At 51.0% G+C, this 15,312-nt stretch overlaps 1 protein-coding gene across 1 annotated transcript in view; it reads left to right on the top strand.

The window, feature by feature from the left end:
- The first annotated feature begins 3,696 nt into the window (after positions 1-3,696).
- LOC119099197 (uncharacterized) overlaps positions 3,697-15,312 on the top strand; it is a 20,685-nt gene continuing 9,069 nt past the window's right edge. The window contains exons 1-5 of the mRNA XM_037222306.1: positions 3,697-3,756; positions 7,752-7,861; positions 11,271-11,399; positions 13,016-13,213; positions 15,240-15,312. The exon at positions 15,240-15,312 is cut by the window's right edge and continues 100 nt beyond it. Of these exons, the coding sequence (XP_037078201.1) occupies positions 7,835-7,861; positions 11,271-11,399; positions 13,016-13,213; positions 15,240-15,312 (427 nt within the window). The 5' untranslated portion in view covers positions 3,697-3,756; positions 7,752-7,834. The remainder of the gene's footprint in view (positions 3,757-7,751; positions 7,862-11,270; positions 11,400-13,015; positions 13,214-15,239) is intronic.

Below are 15,312 nucleotides of genomic sequence, written 5' to 3'. Positions count from 1 at the left end.
ATTCTTAGGGATAATCTGTCAGTCTTCCTGGTGTTTCTTACCTTACAGCTGTGTCGCCAGTAGTGCTGCTCACCTCGGCGTCCTCACCCGCCGACAGCTCCTGTAACGGCCGTCGGCTCTGACTCGATGCCAGCCCGGATTTCTCCATGGTCCAACCGGCCGAATTAACTGCCGCCATGACCATACAAAGTCTTTGGCCGAATCCGTTTTGCAGATATATTGCTGTCATGAACACGCAAAGTATCTGGCCAATTCCGTTATGTAGAAAATGTGCCGTAGGGCTGCGGACTCTTTTTGGCACAATCGATGCTATCAGGCTTCTGTGCAACCACCACGGAGCCGCACTCGTCGCCCTGCGACCGCAAAGACCGCGAACAGTTTGGTGGGACCGCCCTGTCTGGACTACTTCGTGGCCTGTCAGCAGCCATCGCAGGAACCACTTGATAAATATAGAACAGAGCTGTCTGTTGATTGCTTCAGCAGCACGATTCACTTTTCAACACAAATGATGCGACAAAATCGTGGCGGACCTTATCAATAAGTTACAGCATTGGCATTGACTGGTTCGCCGTTAAAACCGCAAGGGCATTGCTCGCAGAGCAATCGCTTTGCGAAAGGGCCAAACCACATGCCATTCTGCACGGACAAAACCTGGCCCCGGCCGCACAGACCCGGCTCCACCGAGCTCCGCACGGCTTCCTTCTTACCTTCTTAGCGGGCAGGCCGCGGGTGCCGGCCCCCATCTGCGCTGATCACAGGGCAGGATCACCGTCCGTCACTGGCTGGCCGCCCCGTCGTGCCGTCCGCACACGGACCGTCCAGATAACGACGCATCCCCGCCGCCGCCTCATATCGTCGATACCGATAGGGCGCGATAGCAGCCCCGTCGACGCCGACGGCCGCACCGTCCCCCGGTCAGCGGCAGGCGCCGCCGTAATGTACCGGGGGGTGACGCTGGAACGAGTGGGAAAGGCAGCTTCCAATAAAAAAACAGTGGGTGATGGGTCGGGCAGCACAGGTCCTCACTGGGAGGCCGAGGGCTCCTGCTCAACACGCCTCAGGGCAGAAAATCGGCGGATCAAGGAATGTTCCTGCCTCGCAGTCAGTATTGACGCGTCAACCGAACCCATTATTTTGGTCTCAGAAAGGAAGAGTGGACTGCTGTTTGTCTCTGCATTATAACATTTAAGCCGAGGAGTCATTAACCTGGCTTCTCAACGTTAAAAACCAATATCAATAAAAAAAAACTGAACAACGCAGCTGGCGCCTATTAATACAGCAGCCACCCAAAGGCACCATGCTGCGATAAAGAAATAAGAAAGAGCAAATAGCGTGAAAGATCCTTTGCGAAAGGTATGGACCATGCGCCTCCCGCCGATCTTCTGTGCGGATTTCAGCGCCAGGCATCGCTGTCGTACCTGCGGGAGCCTCGTATGTTTTACTTTGCTGAGCGATGTATATGCGTAATTTAGTAATTGTAACAGAAAGTACGACAGTGAGCTGACAAAATTACCATCCCTGAAACACGTGTGGACACCAAATGCACACGACGACAATTTCAAACACAGCCGCGCTGAACATTCCGAACGAACGCACATTTCCGTGTTTTCGGGTCTTGGGTTCAGGACGCTCGTCTGTTTCTTGTAAGTCCCGATAAATTTCCGGCGGGCTCCGGCCGGGATAAGCGCTGAGCAGCGGCCGGCTCGAATGCGCGCGCCAAATCCCGCAGCCGATTGATGCTCCCTGAGGCGGGCCGGTGGTGGCGGGGGCCGAGCCGACCAGCTGGTCGTCGGGACGGGCCGATTGTCGAATGAGACGTCGGTACCGACCTTGGCTTTGGCCCACCTCACACTGCACGCCGCGCTCGTGGCAAACTCCAAATTAACCATTTCCGCGCGATGCTTGTACATACTTTATAGCATATATTATATATATATATATATTATAGATATATATATATATATATATATATATATATATATGTGTGTGTGTGTGTGGGGTGTTGTGGTGTGTGTGTGTGTGTGTGTGTGTGTGGGTGTGTGTGTGTGTGTGTGTGTGTGTGTGTGTGTTGTGTGTGTGTGTTGTGGTGTGTGTGTGTGTAAATATATACCTGTACACACTTAATAAAGAGTGGAAGGTGATGAAGAAAGTACTGTAACAATCTATAGTGTACATATATATATATATATATATATATATATATATATTATATAATATTATATATATATATATATAGCTACCACCAGATAAGTCAACGCGCAGGCTTGCCATCTACGAAGGAGCTCCGTTTAGACCAAATATAAGACCTAGCTGCCAAGACAGTGTGCCTGAGAAAACTTAGAGCAAGGTGACTTAACGGTCTGAAATCAGCTTTCATGACACTTGTTTTTCAGTAATTCCCGGATAGCTAATACGTATCACGTGTTCATGAAAAATATAAGAAAAGAATTACGCTGATATTTTGTATTTTGCCCTGAAACTGCTGAACCTATTGTGAGTAAATTAGACATATCTGTAATCTTATCACTTAAAGGGGGTGTCTCACATGTACATGGGCTTTTAACTGGAGTAGCCATCTTGAAATAGCCATCTACCTGTCTGTTACTTTCTCCATCCCTTCTCCGCCCTCTTAATCTCTCTCCCTTTCCAGCTTTGTGTTTGCACTGAGGCCATCAAAAGTAATAAGTACATAAACAATCCATTTGTCACCTTGATTGCATCAACTTTGCATCTTTGGGCAATGCGCGCTAACAATGGCACAACAGCAATGCCGATGCGTCAACAAAAACTTTATAACCGATGGATCCCAACTCAAAAGACCACGTATGCTTCTGAGACACAACGAAACCATGAAACAGCCTTACCGAACATCGTCTCGCTCTGCGTCACCTGTGCAGCGTGTCATCCCGCGCCAGTTCCGCAGCGCCGCACCTGCGCCACATCTGCCGCCGCTCAGCCGAGGTGTGGCACTGCCGCAGGTTCCGCTGGCTGCGCCACGGCGCCTCCGGTCACGACAGCATCTGGGCGGCGGTGATGCGCCGGCCTCGCCATCTCCTGCCGCTGGGCAGCGTCCGGCTCGGCGACACGGTGAGGCAGCGTGCAGGGCGCGACCAGCCGGGATAGCTCGCAACCTGTCGGTCGGTGAAGGCACGACTTGCGAAATAGCCTGGTGGACATACTCGTAAGTGCTTTGAACCGGCCTTACTGTTCTTGGCTAAAACGCACTAAAGAATGCTTACATTGAAATCACTTGTTTGTGCCAAATGCGGACTTGAAACGGCTTGTTTGTTCTGTCAGGAAAGCCAATGGCTTCGCCTGACCAAGACTTCACTTTCTCTGAACACGTCAGCAACCTGCTGTCCACGGTAATCTTCGTCCTTGTTTTGATCTGTGAGGGAAGCCGCCATGAACGCGACGTGCCCCGACCAGTGACGAGTCGTCTCCTTATCTCGCCACCACACCTGCCGCTGCGTAGCGTGAGTGCATAACGCCGGGGCGATATCCACACACGTGATGACGCGACCCCACCAGCGTGTGCCGCCTGGCGCCAGGTGCACTGCGAGATGGCTCCGACTGGCGCCGGGGCAATGGCTGGCGGCGACACGCTGCGCTCGAGCGCCACGCCCGTCGGCCTGCTGGTGAGGGCGGAGCGCACCGCGGCCGACGCCGCCCGGCTCGTCTTCAGCGCCACGGCGCCCGTCGTCTGCCGGCGCGGCGCCGCCTGCCGCCTGCGCGTCAGGCTGACGCAGCCTGACGGTGAGTCGGTTGCGCCTGCCGGTACTATGCAGCTGGTATCAGCTGGCGTATTGCAGCTGGCGTCTTGCGGGGCTAAGTCATATCAGAGTCGTAAGTGCCGAGAAAAGGAATGGGTGCGGATGGTGCCCGAACGATGCGGCTCAGCTATAATCGTTATTCGGCGGGAATCGGACGTTTAGTCCCGCTTTCATACAGACAAATATGTTGAAGGATAGCGCGACTCCATGATACGATATTGTTGCTTTTCGGCGTCAGAAGCAGCCGACTAGTGTTGTTTTGTCCCTCACTTGCTCTCGGGCGTGACGGAATAAAGAGGCGTAGATCATGCTATCGCCAGAAGACAGCGTGGACCGCCCTGGGATGCAGGGATAAGCGCGGCGGTAACTGGGCTCATCCTTTGGTATACAACGCCTTAGGAGACATCGGGACACAGTCCGTCTTCTTCCGGCGTGGTGAACATCGGGTCTTTTGAGCCCTTGGTGGCGGACGTTTGGTACGCATGTAGATCCCACCATCGACGCTTTTAAGAAGGGCGACCTGGCATTGAGTCAACAGACAGGCCGGCCCGGCTGAGTCTCCGGAGTGCACCGGCCGAAGGAGCCGTTAGGCGTAAGTGCAGGTCATGCCGGGCACTGACTGTCCAATGATGGGTTCCACCGTCCCATCAGGTGTACTGTCTACACCGAGCCCTCCCCTCCTCATTGCGGACGAGGCGCAGGGGAGCGCCGTCCAAATAGGGAATCGTTATCCTGGGGCTCAGACGGGTGAGCAAGTCCTTGCGCGGTGTGGGCACACCAGATACCCACCCAGTTGTCTCACCGGTGCTCCACTGACAGCAAATTGACCCGATTCGCCTTAAATAGAGTATACACGTAGCCTCCACGGATGCTTGAAATGGACGGAATAAAGTTTATGGAGCGCATTAAGGGCGCGCGCTGAAGTGCCGGTTGTATTGCCATGGCGCTTAGAACGGGAGGCATGTCCTGATGAGGGCGCCAACGGATGGGTACACCTGGAATCAATGTCGTATGGCGCCGAACGCTTGATGAGTGAGTGGATTAGTCAAGGACTAGGGGAGGGCTCCCAGGGTTAGTACACAGCGGGCACCTTGCCAATTAGATTCGACGGTTGCGTTGAGTCCCAACCGATTTGTGCGTGCGCACCATGGAATTCAGGACGTTTAAATGCCCGGAATGCATCTAGCCCCGTTTTTGTCCCGTTTAGATATTATCACGAACCAAAATTGTGAAGTTGGGATACCGTGTTAACAGAGAATGTTCCATATTTATATGGGGCTGTGAACTGAAATAGTCATCTTGAAGAGCTTCCGGTGCTGTTCACAACCCTGCCTTTCCTAAGACCTTAGCCGCTCTAGTTTCTGAGCAACACGCCCGCGAAAATGGGGAAGTATTTTAGGGAAGAGCATTTCAAAGTCACCTTGGCATTCATAACGTCATAATGACGTCATAAATTGGGTCATTTCATAAACCATGCGACGGTCAAGGCCAAACAATAGTGTGTCGGAGCGTTCATATCTGGCGTTTGTGAGCACCACTTCCAGAAAAACGGCTGTCAATTGGCTCTCGATCAATGTTGTGCAAGGCGCAGTGATGTAATCAAACCACGACACATTGAGGAGCGTATTTACACAACGGGGGATTTTGCTGTCTAGAGGAGTCCTTTCCATTTAAGAGTATACCAATAATTATAAGCGAGCTTGTTTCGTCATACCTGATGCTTGCGTCAGGACCTTTAAATCTGAAAATTTCCCTTTAAGGGCGCACAACCTTGGCGCGGGGAGACAGCCGTTCATGGTGCTTGATCGGTCCTACCATCCTGTCCATTAACCGGCAGCCAGTTTCACCCCAGCTCTTTGAGTCACTGGATGTATGCGTTGATGCCAGGTGTGCCGTAGTCACCGCGCGTCTTTGAGTCACTGGATGCATTTGTTGATGCCAGGTGTGCCGAAGTCACCGCGTGTATGTGTTGATGCGGGTGTGCCGAACTCACCGCGTGTGTGTGTTGATGCCGGGTGTGCCGAACTCACCGCGTGTATGTGTTGATGCCGGGTGTGCCGAACTCACCGCGTGTCGAGGCGCACGCTGAATTCCATCCTGATCGTAGCCTGACAAATTGGCTTAGCCAATCGGGACCCCCTCCCGAGGTATCACAATTTAAAAGAGTTGGAGACATCAAACTCACAGATTCGGTTGGCTTCTATGTGAACTCGTCATTTGCACATTTTAAGCCCCTGGGTCGTGACCTTCGGGTCAAATGTCTAACAGGTCAAACTATAAACTTGTTGGCTGCTACAGATGACCTGTTTAGCCTATTGCCGGCCAGCAACATTTTGAGACAAATCTAATGTGTTATACTAAAATATTCAGTGTTTATTGGTTTACAGGACATCAAGTTTGTTGTCACTGCGACGCACCGTTCGCGAGTTGTTCAGCCAACACTTTGGGCAGCGGGGTAGTCAAATTTACCGCCCCTTGAGGACATGGCATGAAACGTCCCAGCCATGCAGCTGCCTCAGACCCATGAGCCAGAACCAACGCGGGCAACCTAGCCGGTTGACAAGTCCAACCAGCGTTCTGCTGTGCATTGTCTGGTTGGCGCAGCATCAGCACCCAACGTCGCACGCCACCATACGGCGACAGACTGCCCGCCGCCTCAGGCCCACTCAGGCTCCGACTCAGCACCAGACACGCGATGCAGGCTGCATGCCGATCGACGGCCTCAATGGACGTCACATTAGATTGTGGTAAACTTTCGCAAATAGCACGAGCTGTCATGTTCGCCTGCAGTAGCAGAACCTGTGGGCTTTACCAATAACGAGGGCCTGCGTCCCCACGAAAATCCTTGTTCATTTCAAAAGTAAGTGTGTGCCATCACCTTATCCCGTTGCTGTTGTACGGCTTGCTCGGTTTGTGATGACTGTATGGGTGCATGGATGTCGATCAGTTCTCGAGCAACATTCTGATACATTTTCCTCTGAAGTCGTGACTTGTTAAGCACCGTATGTGATCAGCGTGTACCGTGCTACCAAGCACCGCCCTGCATTATCGATATTAGACGGGAACTTCTCTGCTCACCGGGGCGGTACCCATGCGTCCGTTTTGTTTTTGTTAGAAAAGGGAACGCGTCGCCCGTGGCCGTGAACTCGTTTAGGAAACTCAATGTTTATATCAACTCTATGGAGCCATGCGCAGGCGTGATACGAGCTCGGTCCTTTGAGCGGCGGTCAATAACCTTAAAGGACTATTCCGTCTTTTTGTAATTTTCACTTATTGCGACATCAGACGCGGACAATTTCGTCAGCAGCAACAGTTGAACTCAGAATTTTGATTTTAAGTGGTCCACCCTGCGGGAGAAATCTCATTTGACTCCCTGCTCACAGCTATGAAAGTAATGGGTTTAATTTCCCTTGCATTTTACAGCGTGTGTGTTCTATAATGTTTGCAAATACTTAAGTGTCAAAATATGTATATGATAAATGCAACAAAAGATTGAAACGTTATGTTTGGATAAAAAGATGTGCGAGCAGGAAGCTTTTGTTCCGCAATTTTAACAAAATGTTATACATGGATTTCATTTCTCCCGTATGACGTTTACCGCGGTGGCTCTTTTCGACGCGCACTTGTTACAGTTACAGTTACAGAGCGTTGACAGTGTAAATTGAACTCAAAATAATCGAGATTAGCATCCTTTTTATGTGTTAACGGTGTGTTGCAGTTCCACTGTCCAGTGCTATTATTAGACATAACTGGCTCCGTGGTTTCACTAAAATCTATGTTTTGAAGTATGCCCAAAAGGTGGGAAAGTTACTTTAACCTCACAGAAAGCATTGCCGCCCGGAGCATGAGCCAAACAACTGGCTTTTAGCATAAGCCCAGCACGGTGATTAGAGGGAGAGGGGGGGGGGCGTTATGTATATACATGCACGCACCGCCCGACAAGTTAAAGACGAGCCCCTGTGTCTCCGTTCTCTGCAGCTGCCGACACTCGGGGACTTCCTCTGCTGCTAAGCCGGTGCGAACTGGCGCTCAACTGCTCCGATGGCCTCTGCAGCCCGGAAATGGTGACCGCCCAGCTGACGTCACAGGTAGGTCAGGTCCTGAGCAGAGGCTGTCCAGATGACGTCATCAGGGATCTGATACCGGGCGTGACTTCAGCTGGCGACACAGCGGTGATTCGCGAGGGCGAATGATTGTTCAGCTGGCGCCGCCGGTCGGTCTGAGACCCGTAACTGGACGGTGACGGCTCAGGTGGTCTCAGATGTTTGGCCAGAAACCGGGCACAGTCTGCGGACGTCACGATGGTGACGTCACGGGCGCAGGAAGAGGCAGAGAAATTGTCGGGCACCGATAAGAGGCAAACATTGTCCGTTGCTGGTGGTGCCGCTGACGTCACAGACGGATCTGACCCCGAAGGTTGGGGGGTGCGGGGTGCCGTCCTTCGGAACGGCCCACGTGTTTCGCCTCGGAGTGATATCGCCACGGGTCGGGAAAGTTAGCCGCTGATGCGCTGGGGAACTGCCGCTGACTGCTTCTAGGAATCCGTAGCACTGAAGTGAAGTCGTCAGCTGGAATTGAACACAATTCCTTGAACGATCGACAGCCTGTAGCAGCCCTCGTGATGAGTTCTTCGGAGTTGTCTTCACGTTTTAATGGCCGCCACCGTAAATGAGCGTCGTCGAAGGCAGCGTCGCTGCAATACATCTCCTGGAGTGTTCCAGGATGTGAGCAGTCCGCACCCTGCTGGTGCCGTCTCTCGAGCATGCACCGCCGCATGCGGATACTCAGGCCATAAACGCAACGGCATTCCCTGAGTCCCCATGGCACGAAACGCATCGAGACCTCACAGAGCTCGCTCGTCGATGACATTCAGCGCCATACAGAACACATATATACCTTCCTCGAACTGTGGTGGCCTCGCGATGATGACTAGCGCACCGCATCACGCACCTTTTGTAGACAGTTAATCACGGACGTTCAGGTCCACAGCTGGCATATCGCACAGAATTGACAGGCCTTTAGTCGTCGCAACAAATGCATCAAAACGAACGACACGCCGGAATGCCCCGCGTATTCTCCACTTTCCACAGCGTAGTCACAGTGGTGTCAGGTGGCATCCATGATGCATGCGGTGGACATTGGTCTTGGCGCAAATCATCCTCCTCTGGCGTCTTTTCCGCGTCCCGTGCAGTAAAGCGCATTATACTGTGCCAGGTCCTCCAAGCCAGGTTTTCGCAGTGGGCTGAAGCCAAGTTTGGCCAAGACACAGCGTCTTCAATGGCGTGGTATGGATGTATTAGGTTTTTGAGACGGCAAAGGCAGTCGTCCGCAGATCAGCCCGTTCACTTTTCTTCTGTAGGTTGTGTAGGTTACAATAATGGGCTGTCCTGCGGCTTGTGCAGGCTTAACTCACACCAGCATTCGATGTAACCAGCCTAACCATTACCTTCCAAAGCTTGACTTTCCTTCAAAATTCTCCTTTTCTTTCTTTCACTTTCCTACCTCGGCGCCGGTGAGGCCTTGAATACCAAATCATCGCCAGACTTTCAGACGATCGAAAGCGTAATAAGCTATCGTCTATCACAGCAGCTACCTTAATTGGGAATCCCATACCCTGTCCTCAGTTGTCGGCATCTTGCCTTTTGCTGCACCTTTCCTGTTTCATTGGTTCAATACATGGTATCGCGCTTTTCACATTTGTGTGATGTCTTGCGCTCAATTATCTACGGTACGCAACGTTGAATAACAGGAAACGTGAATCGTCTGTACGCTCCTATGTGGGACTGATTTTCTCTGACGCGTACCGAGTTGGGCCGCTCGCTTATGTTTTCAAAGCGGTTCGGCCACTTTCAAATGCCTGCTTCAAAAGAATCCCTTCCTCATAGCTTGTTAGCACGCTCTAAGTGCTCTTACTGAAAACATTTTTGAAAGCAAATTGATTTTACGTCAGAAAATATCCCCGGATCAGCATTCCCTAGTGGAAGCTAGTCTATAATTGTCCTGCAGTCTGGCTGAGGCATCTGATCTAAGGCCTAAGCGGTGGCATTGATTGGGATAAAAACACAACCTGTGGGCATCACGTCACTTAAGTTGAGCTTCTTTGGCTTTCTCAAGCCGAGGCTGCTCAAGACAGAATTGTGCGTCAAATCCAAGTTAGCGCCGTCGGTGAGCGAGCACAACAGTTAATGAGCTAATGACTTCAGCGATGCCACCGCTTCTTTCCATTACTTCTAGGGACCGTCTATGCAGTCGTCTCGACCCAGCCTCATATATGTGAATATTGTTGACAACTTGGAAGTGGACCGCCTATGGACAGAGTATCAGCCGCCACCTGTTCAGCTTCAGGTACAACCCACTGGTTATTGCACGCTGTTGTATTTAACAGCAAGCAATACACGTTCAACAGTTATGTACATGTATTTTATGTGTGTGATGCGTGGTGGTGTTTGTTTCTGACAAGTGCATCACACTCTCATCACAGTGGAATGCATACGATGTGTTTTATTGCTCTGCCATCTGTCTATTGCAGTATATTGTCATTAGTATGTGTGTTGCGTTACAATGCATCATAGCGCCATCCGAGCAGAACCGGCCCACAACACCGCCCATCGCTGAATGCCGTTACGAACTTGGCATCAGAAACGACACCCGACGCGAGGGCCACGGAGAAAGCTGGACGAGGGGAGATCTACGACTTGCTCGAAGTTGAGACATTCCAGTTCTGGTCGTAGCCTAGGATGAATCGCCCGCAATGAATGGCCAAGCACCACTTGGACGTTTTAGAGCCGCTATGTGCGGCTGTGGGCCCTCGTAAGCAACGGAAACTGAGGAACAGCTTAGCGACTTAAACGGTAATTGCCTGTACTTTTCGAGGATTATATTCCCTGCGGCCGTTAGGACATGGAATTGTATCTCTGGCGAAGACGGCTGTATTCTGGCCGCTAAAACATGTGCTCAACATTTAAAAACCCAACACCAGCTTTGTTTGGGTTCAGTATTAGTCTGCGTCAACAAAACGGTAATGTGTTTAGCCACTACATAAGCCGTCACACCAACCTTTGAGGACTTTATATTGCCCTGCCCACTAAGCATAACTCACCTACATGACCATATTTAGATGTAATTACTTTAGTTTAACAGATCTTTACCCAATGACCGGGCTGTAGGTCACATGACCCAGTTGATGACCGGCTGGCCGGCTGTTGTTCCTATCGACAGCTAGCGGACCGGAGGGTATCTTGACCGCCTGGATAGGCGCCTCTCTTGAGACAAGTGGCGGCCTCAGTTACCCGTCTAATTACCTGATGACCGCTGCTTGCCCGCCTGGCTGCCTTGCCAGCAATGATAATCTGACTGTCAGATTTGGTCCAGCTGTTGGGGGCGATTTATGAACTAGAGATGGACAAATAGACTATGAACTACAATATGGTGACAAGCCAGAGGGCCTGTAATCAGCCATGTGTTGATGGTTTCACTAACGAGAATCTCTGTGCACAGCTATCGGCGGTCGCTTCGATGTGCCACCTGGTCACAGCCAATCACATCATCGGATTCGACGGGACTCGACGGCAGCTGTCTGCTCCTGGAGTTCACCTGCTCTATGGTGACTTGTCAGAAGCCCTTCAGGTGGGAGGGCAGACACTCCTGTGCCCTGTGCTTGCCAGGAACTGTTCATAACCAAATAAGATGTGTCGGAAGTCTCAGTTAGGGAAAGGATTTGCCTAATGTGATCGTGACTCTAATCACGCTCAGCTCTGAATGCAGTTACGAACCTGACATCCGAGGTGCGCCAGATGCGAGCGTCGCAGAGACAGCTGCGAGAGGGGAAATCTACAACTTGTTCGACTTACAATTAAATAATGAACTAACGGTCATCCAGTAGCTGTAAACGACGTTCAGTATACCATGAGATGCTGATGAACAGACGAGATGTGGACTAGGTCCTCGCAAGGAAAGGGCTCAATTTGTAACATCGACCTCCTACTTCCGTTACCTAGACTTCCTCTTTTATTATTCGCATGATATGATGGTATCGTTATATAATCATCACCACATTATCTTCTACCGTTTACTCTGGTCATGGCGACTGCGTGTCTATCGTGACACTATTGGTTTTACTGTGTATTGCCCTAATTTATGTAATAGCCAACGCATAAGGACATCCTGTGGTACTCGCCCTCTGCTGGGTGAGAGGCAGGCGACGCCATGTGGTCTCAGTTTCGGAGTGCTCCGTAAACTCCCAGTGACATAAGTCGCAGTTTCCTAATTGCATGCAACTTTTAAAAGGCTTTATACATAATGCACTGCAACAGCAAATAAATCTGTGAGAACTAACGGATCACGCTGCCATAAAAACGCTAGTCTGATTTGGGAGTTGATGCAACACTCCCTAAGGTTTTTTGGGGATGCCTCTGCGGCATGTCGTATAAACAGACCCAAATGCTCGGTTCACTATGGGCATTCATGCGCGTTTTTTACACAACAAGAGCATGGTCCCAGAATTTTTTGGTTTCTGAGCACAGCGACGATTCTTATGAACACTAAGCGAAGATCAACGGCCGGCGTTGGCGGCGGTGAAAGCCGGCGATTCCACGAACCGTGCGTGTTGAGCCGGTGCTGTCGCGGTAACAGAGCCATAGACAAGGGCGAAGCTTCGCAAAACGAAACGGGGAGGGCGGGGGGAGGGGGGTAAACAATGTTCCGACCCTCCCCGAAATGTGCCAACAAAAAAGGCTTCTCCCCGGAGTTTTACTTCTCTCATCCCAAGAAGCAGACCTGTTTAGATTTTACGGTGCTACGAGGCATGTTCTCATGTAGACAAACCTGTGTATCTGAAAAGCGAGATATTCTGGTAACTTTGACCTTTGACCTGCCATATGGGTTTATTTATTGACTTCAGGGGGAGAGGTCGCAACGACCCCCGTCAGGTGGCATTACGCGAAACGGCGAATCATGTCAAGGTTAAAACTTTTGGTGTTTAATGACAGGTTAGAATGTAAGCTTGAAATACTCGGCGTTTTAGTGTGCATGTCCAATTTTTCATGTTATTGACCACATGTGAACAAAACGCCTCGATTTGACGCCTTTTGCAACGCGGTTCACTTCAACTGATCCCATTCATTTAACGTCTTCCAGACTTATCATTCCCTGATACCGGCTGTCGCGCAGTTTTAGATCCCCCTCCGTCTCCGCGTACGGGGCACCGCGCCGCACCGCGTCATGACCCCGGCCATGTCTGACAGGTGACGGTGCGCTCCGGGCCGTGTGACCTGACCTCGGGTCAGTTCTGCTCGTGCGCCCTGCTGGCACGGGACGCGACCGGCACGGTCACGCTGGACGGGTGCCGAGCCGGCCGGCGGCCCCAACTGCGGGTCTTCCCACGGGGCCCGGTGGGCGCCGCCGCCCTCCCTCTGCAGACCCCCTCCCACGCCGCCTGGCTGGTGAGAGCGGAGCGCGTGTCCGGGACAGATCCCGGCGCTCTTGTTTTTCGGCACCTGTGTCCTGAAACACGAGCATTGTCTAACAATGTTTTTAGTTTTGCAATCACACTTGGCTGGGTGTGAAAGCCCCATGGCATAGCGGACACGCAAGTTCTTGATTTTTTTCAGGACCTTTATGATGATGTTCTTCTAGTGCAGATGCGGCGCACGTGCTGATGCAAGATGCTAGCGCACGCCACGCGCCTGTCTTGAAAGGCTTCGGCGGAGGAAAGAAATATGCGTTGCGTGAATAGTTGGTCCCTGCGCAAAGAAAGTGTCAGCTTGAGAAGCTGCTTATAATGCTGAGGTCGAGGCCTGCGGCACAACTATACATGTTACACAACTAAAATCACGCTGTGACCCCGCACCCAAAGATGGCTACGGAACTCAAACCACAGTAAAACTGGCGTCTGTCTTTGATAGAATCTAATTTTGTCCATCTTCTTTTTTCATTTAAGACGGCGCAGGCCATTTCGCGTCGACTAATCTGAATTCACCCAGAGATAGAAATAAAAATAGAAATAGAAACAGAAAATGGGCGAAACGGCAAAGAATACCATAGAAGCGTCAAACAAATACCGTCTCGTCAATGGCCATATGGTGCTCGACGTCAAGAAAATAGGACCAGTGACTCCTTCGTGCTTGGAAAACCTCAGCACGAATTGTCGCATCAGCGGACATCAGTTGGCTTTCAATCAGCTTTACGTGTTAATGGGAGTGCTTCACATTTGTATGGGGGTTTGGATTGATATAGTTATTTTTACAAATTATTCAGGGCAGCTCACGATCCTGCCCTTTTGAAGACTAAAAATTCTCTGGTTTCTCAGCTTAGCACCCGCGAGCTCCTGCAGACTTTGTCGCGCAGACTATTTCAAGGCCACACAGGCACGCACGACGCAAAAGAAACCTCGCGGATACTGCTGCCTTTTTGGCCACATAATGCTCAAAGCTGACAGAGGCTGTCGAGTTATTCGTGTCTGATGTATGCCAGTACGATTTCTGGCGTCAAACGATTCAGGTTTTCCTCAACTTATGTACTACGTCCAATGTAACTTTTGAACACGAATCACATTTTGTACTACACAATGCAGGAATTTGGGCAGTGACACGAGCTATGACAGCAAAAAGACCGATAATCGAATTTAAGACTAACACCATAACCGAGCACATGAATGCAAGAAGACAATATAAGACCAACACCAAATACCCAAGGACGAGACAAAGAACGACCAATTCACGCGCACATAACGGTGTTTGAGCCCTACAAAAAGCGCACCGATTAGAACAACGTCTCTCTATAACTTGAAGTACTGTGACGTCATAGATAGGCTTATGACCCAATCACGCGATGACATATTGAGGAGCATATTTAGTAAATAGTGACATTTTGTTGTTTGGAGCAGTCTTTTGCCCTTAAAATCATGTCAATAACTACAAGTGAGCTTATTTCATCACAAGGAATGTTTGTCTCAAAATCGTCTAATGCGGAACACTCCCTTTGAGCAAAGTTAAAGCGAGAATCACCGGTCAGTTTTATGCTCGCTTATGAGACCTTGATGTCCGACTGTCATCATCAAACCAGTTCATTAAAGGTTTTTCTAGGTATTCTGGTCGTTCGGATCATCTACCCCAACTCTTTTTGGTGCATTTCAGTTCAGCTCAATTTGATAAGCCCGCTCATTCTCCACTCGATTCTGATCCGGATTCCGCCCCAGTCCAGTCCAGTCCAGCCCAGCCCAGCCCAGCCCAGCCCAGCCCAGCCCAGTCCAGCCCAGCCCAGCCCAGTCCAGTCCAGTCCAGTCCAGTCCAGTCCAGTCCAGTCCAGTCCAGTCCAGTCCAGTCCAGTCCAGTCCAGTCCACTCTAGGCAGATATGAATTGAAAATCCCTGTGTGATCCACCGTCCAGGACAAGCAGTTCGAGGCACTTGTCTCTTCCGTTGCGGGGTGAGCTTCGGCTGCCCACCACTGAGTGAACCTGCTGTCGCAGGTGTCGCTAGCGTCGGGCGTCGTTCTGCATGTACACGCCTTTGCTGGCGCTCGGCCGGTGTCCCGGGCAGTGC

The sequence above is a fragment of the Pollicipes pollicipes genome, unplaced genomic scaffold (genome assembly GCF_011947565.3).
Source record: "Pollicipes pollicipes isolate AB1234 unplaced genomic scaffold, Ppol_2.1 Scaffold_4740;HRSCAF=5597_pilon_pilon_pilon, whole genome shotgun sequence".
NCBI classification, from domain to species: Eukaryota; Metazoa; Arthropoda; class Thecostraca; order Pollicipedomorpha; family Pollicipedidae; genus Pollicipes; species Pollicipes pollicipes.
The sequence above is the reverse complement of the archived record's forward strand: the minus strand, read 5'-3'. Positions and strand labels throughout refer to the sequence as shown.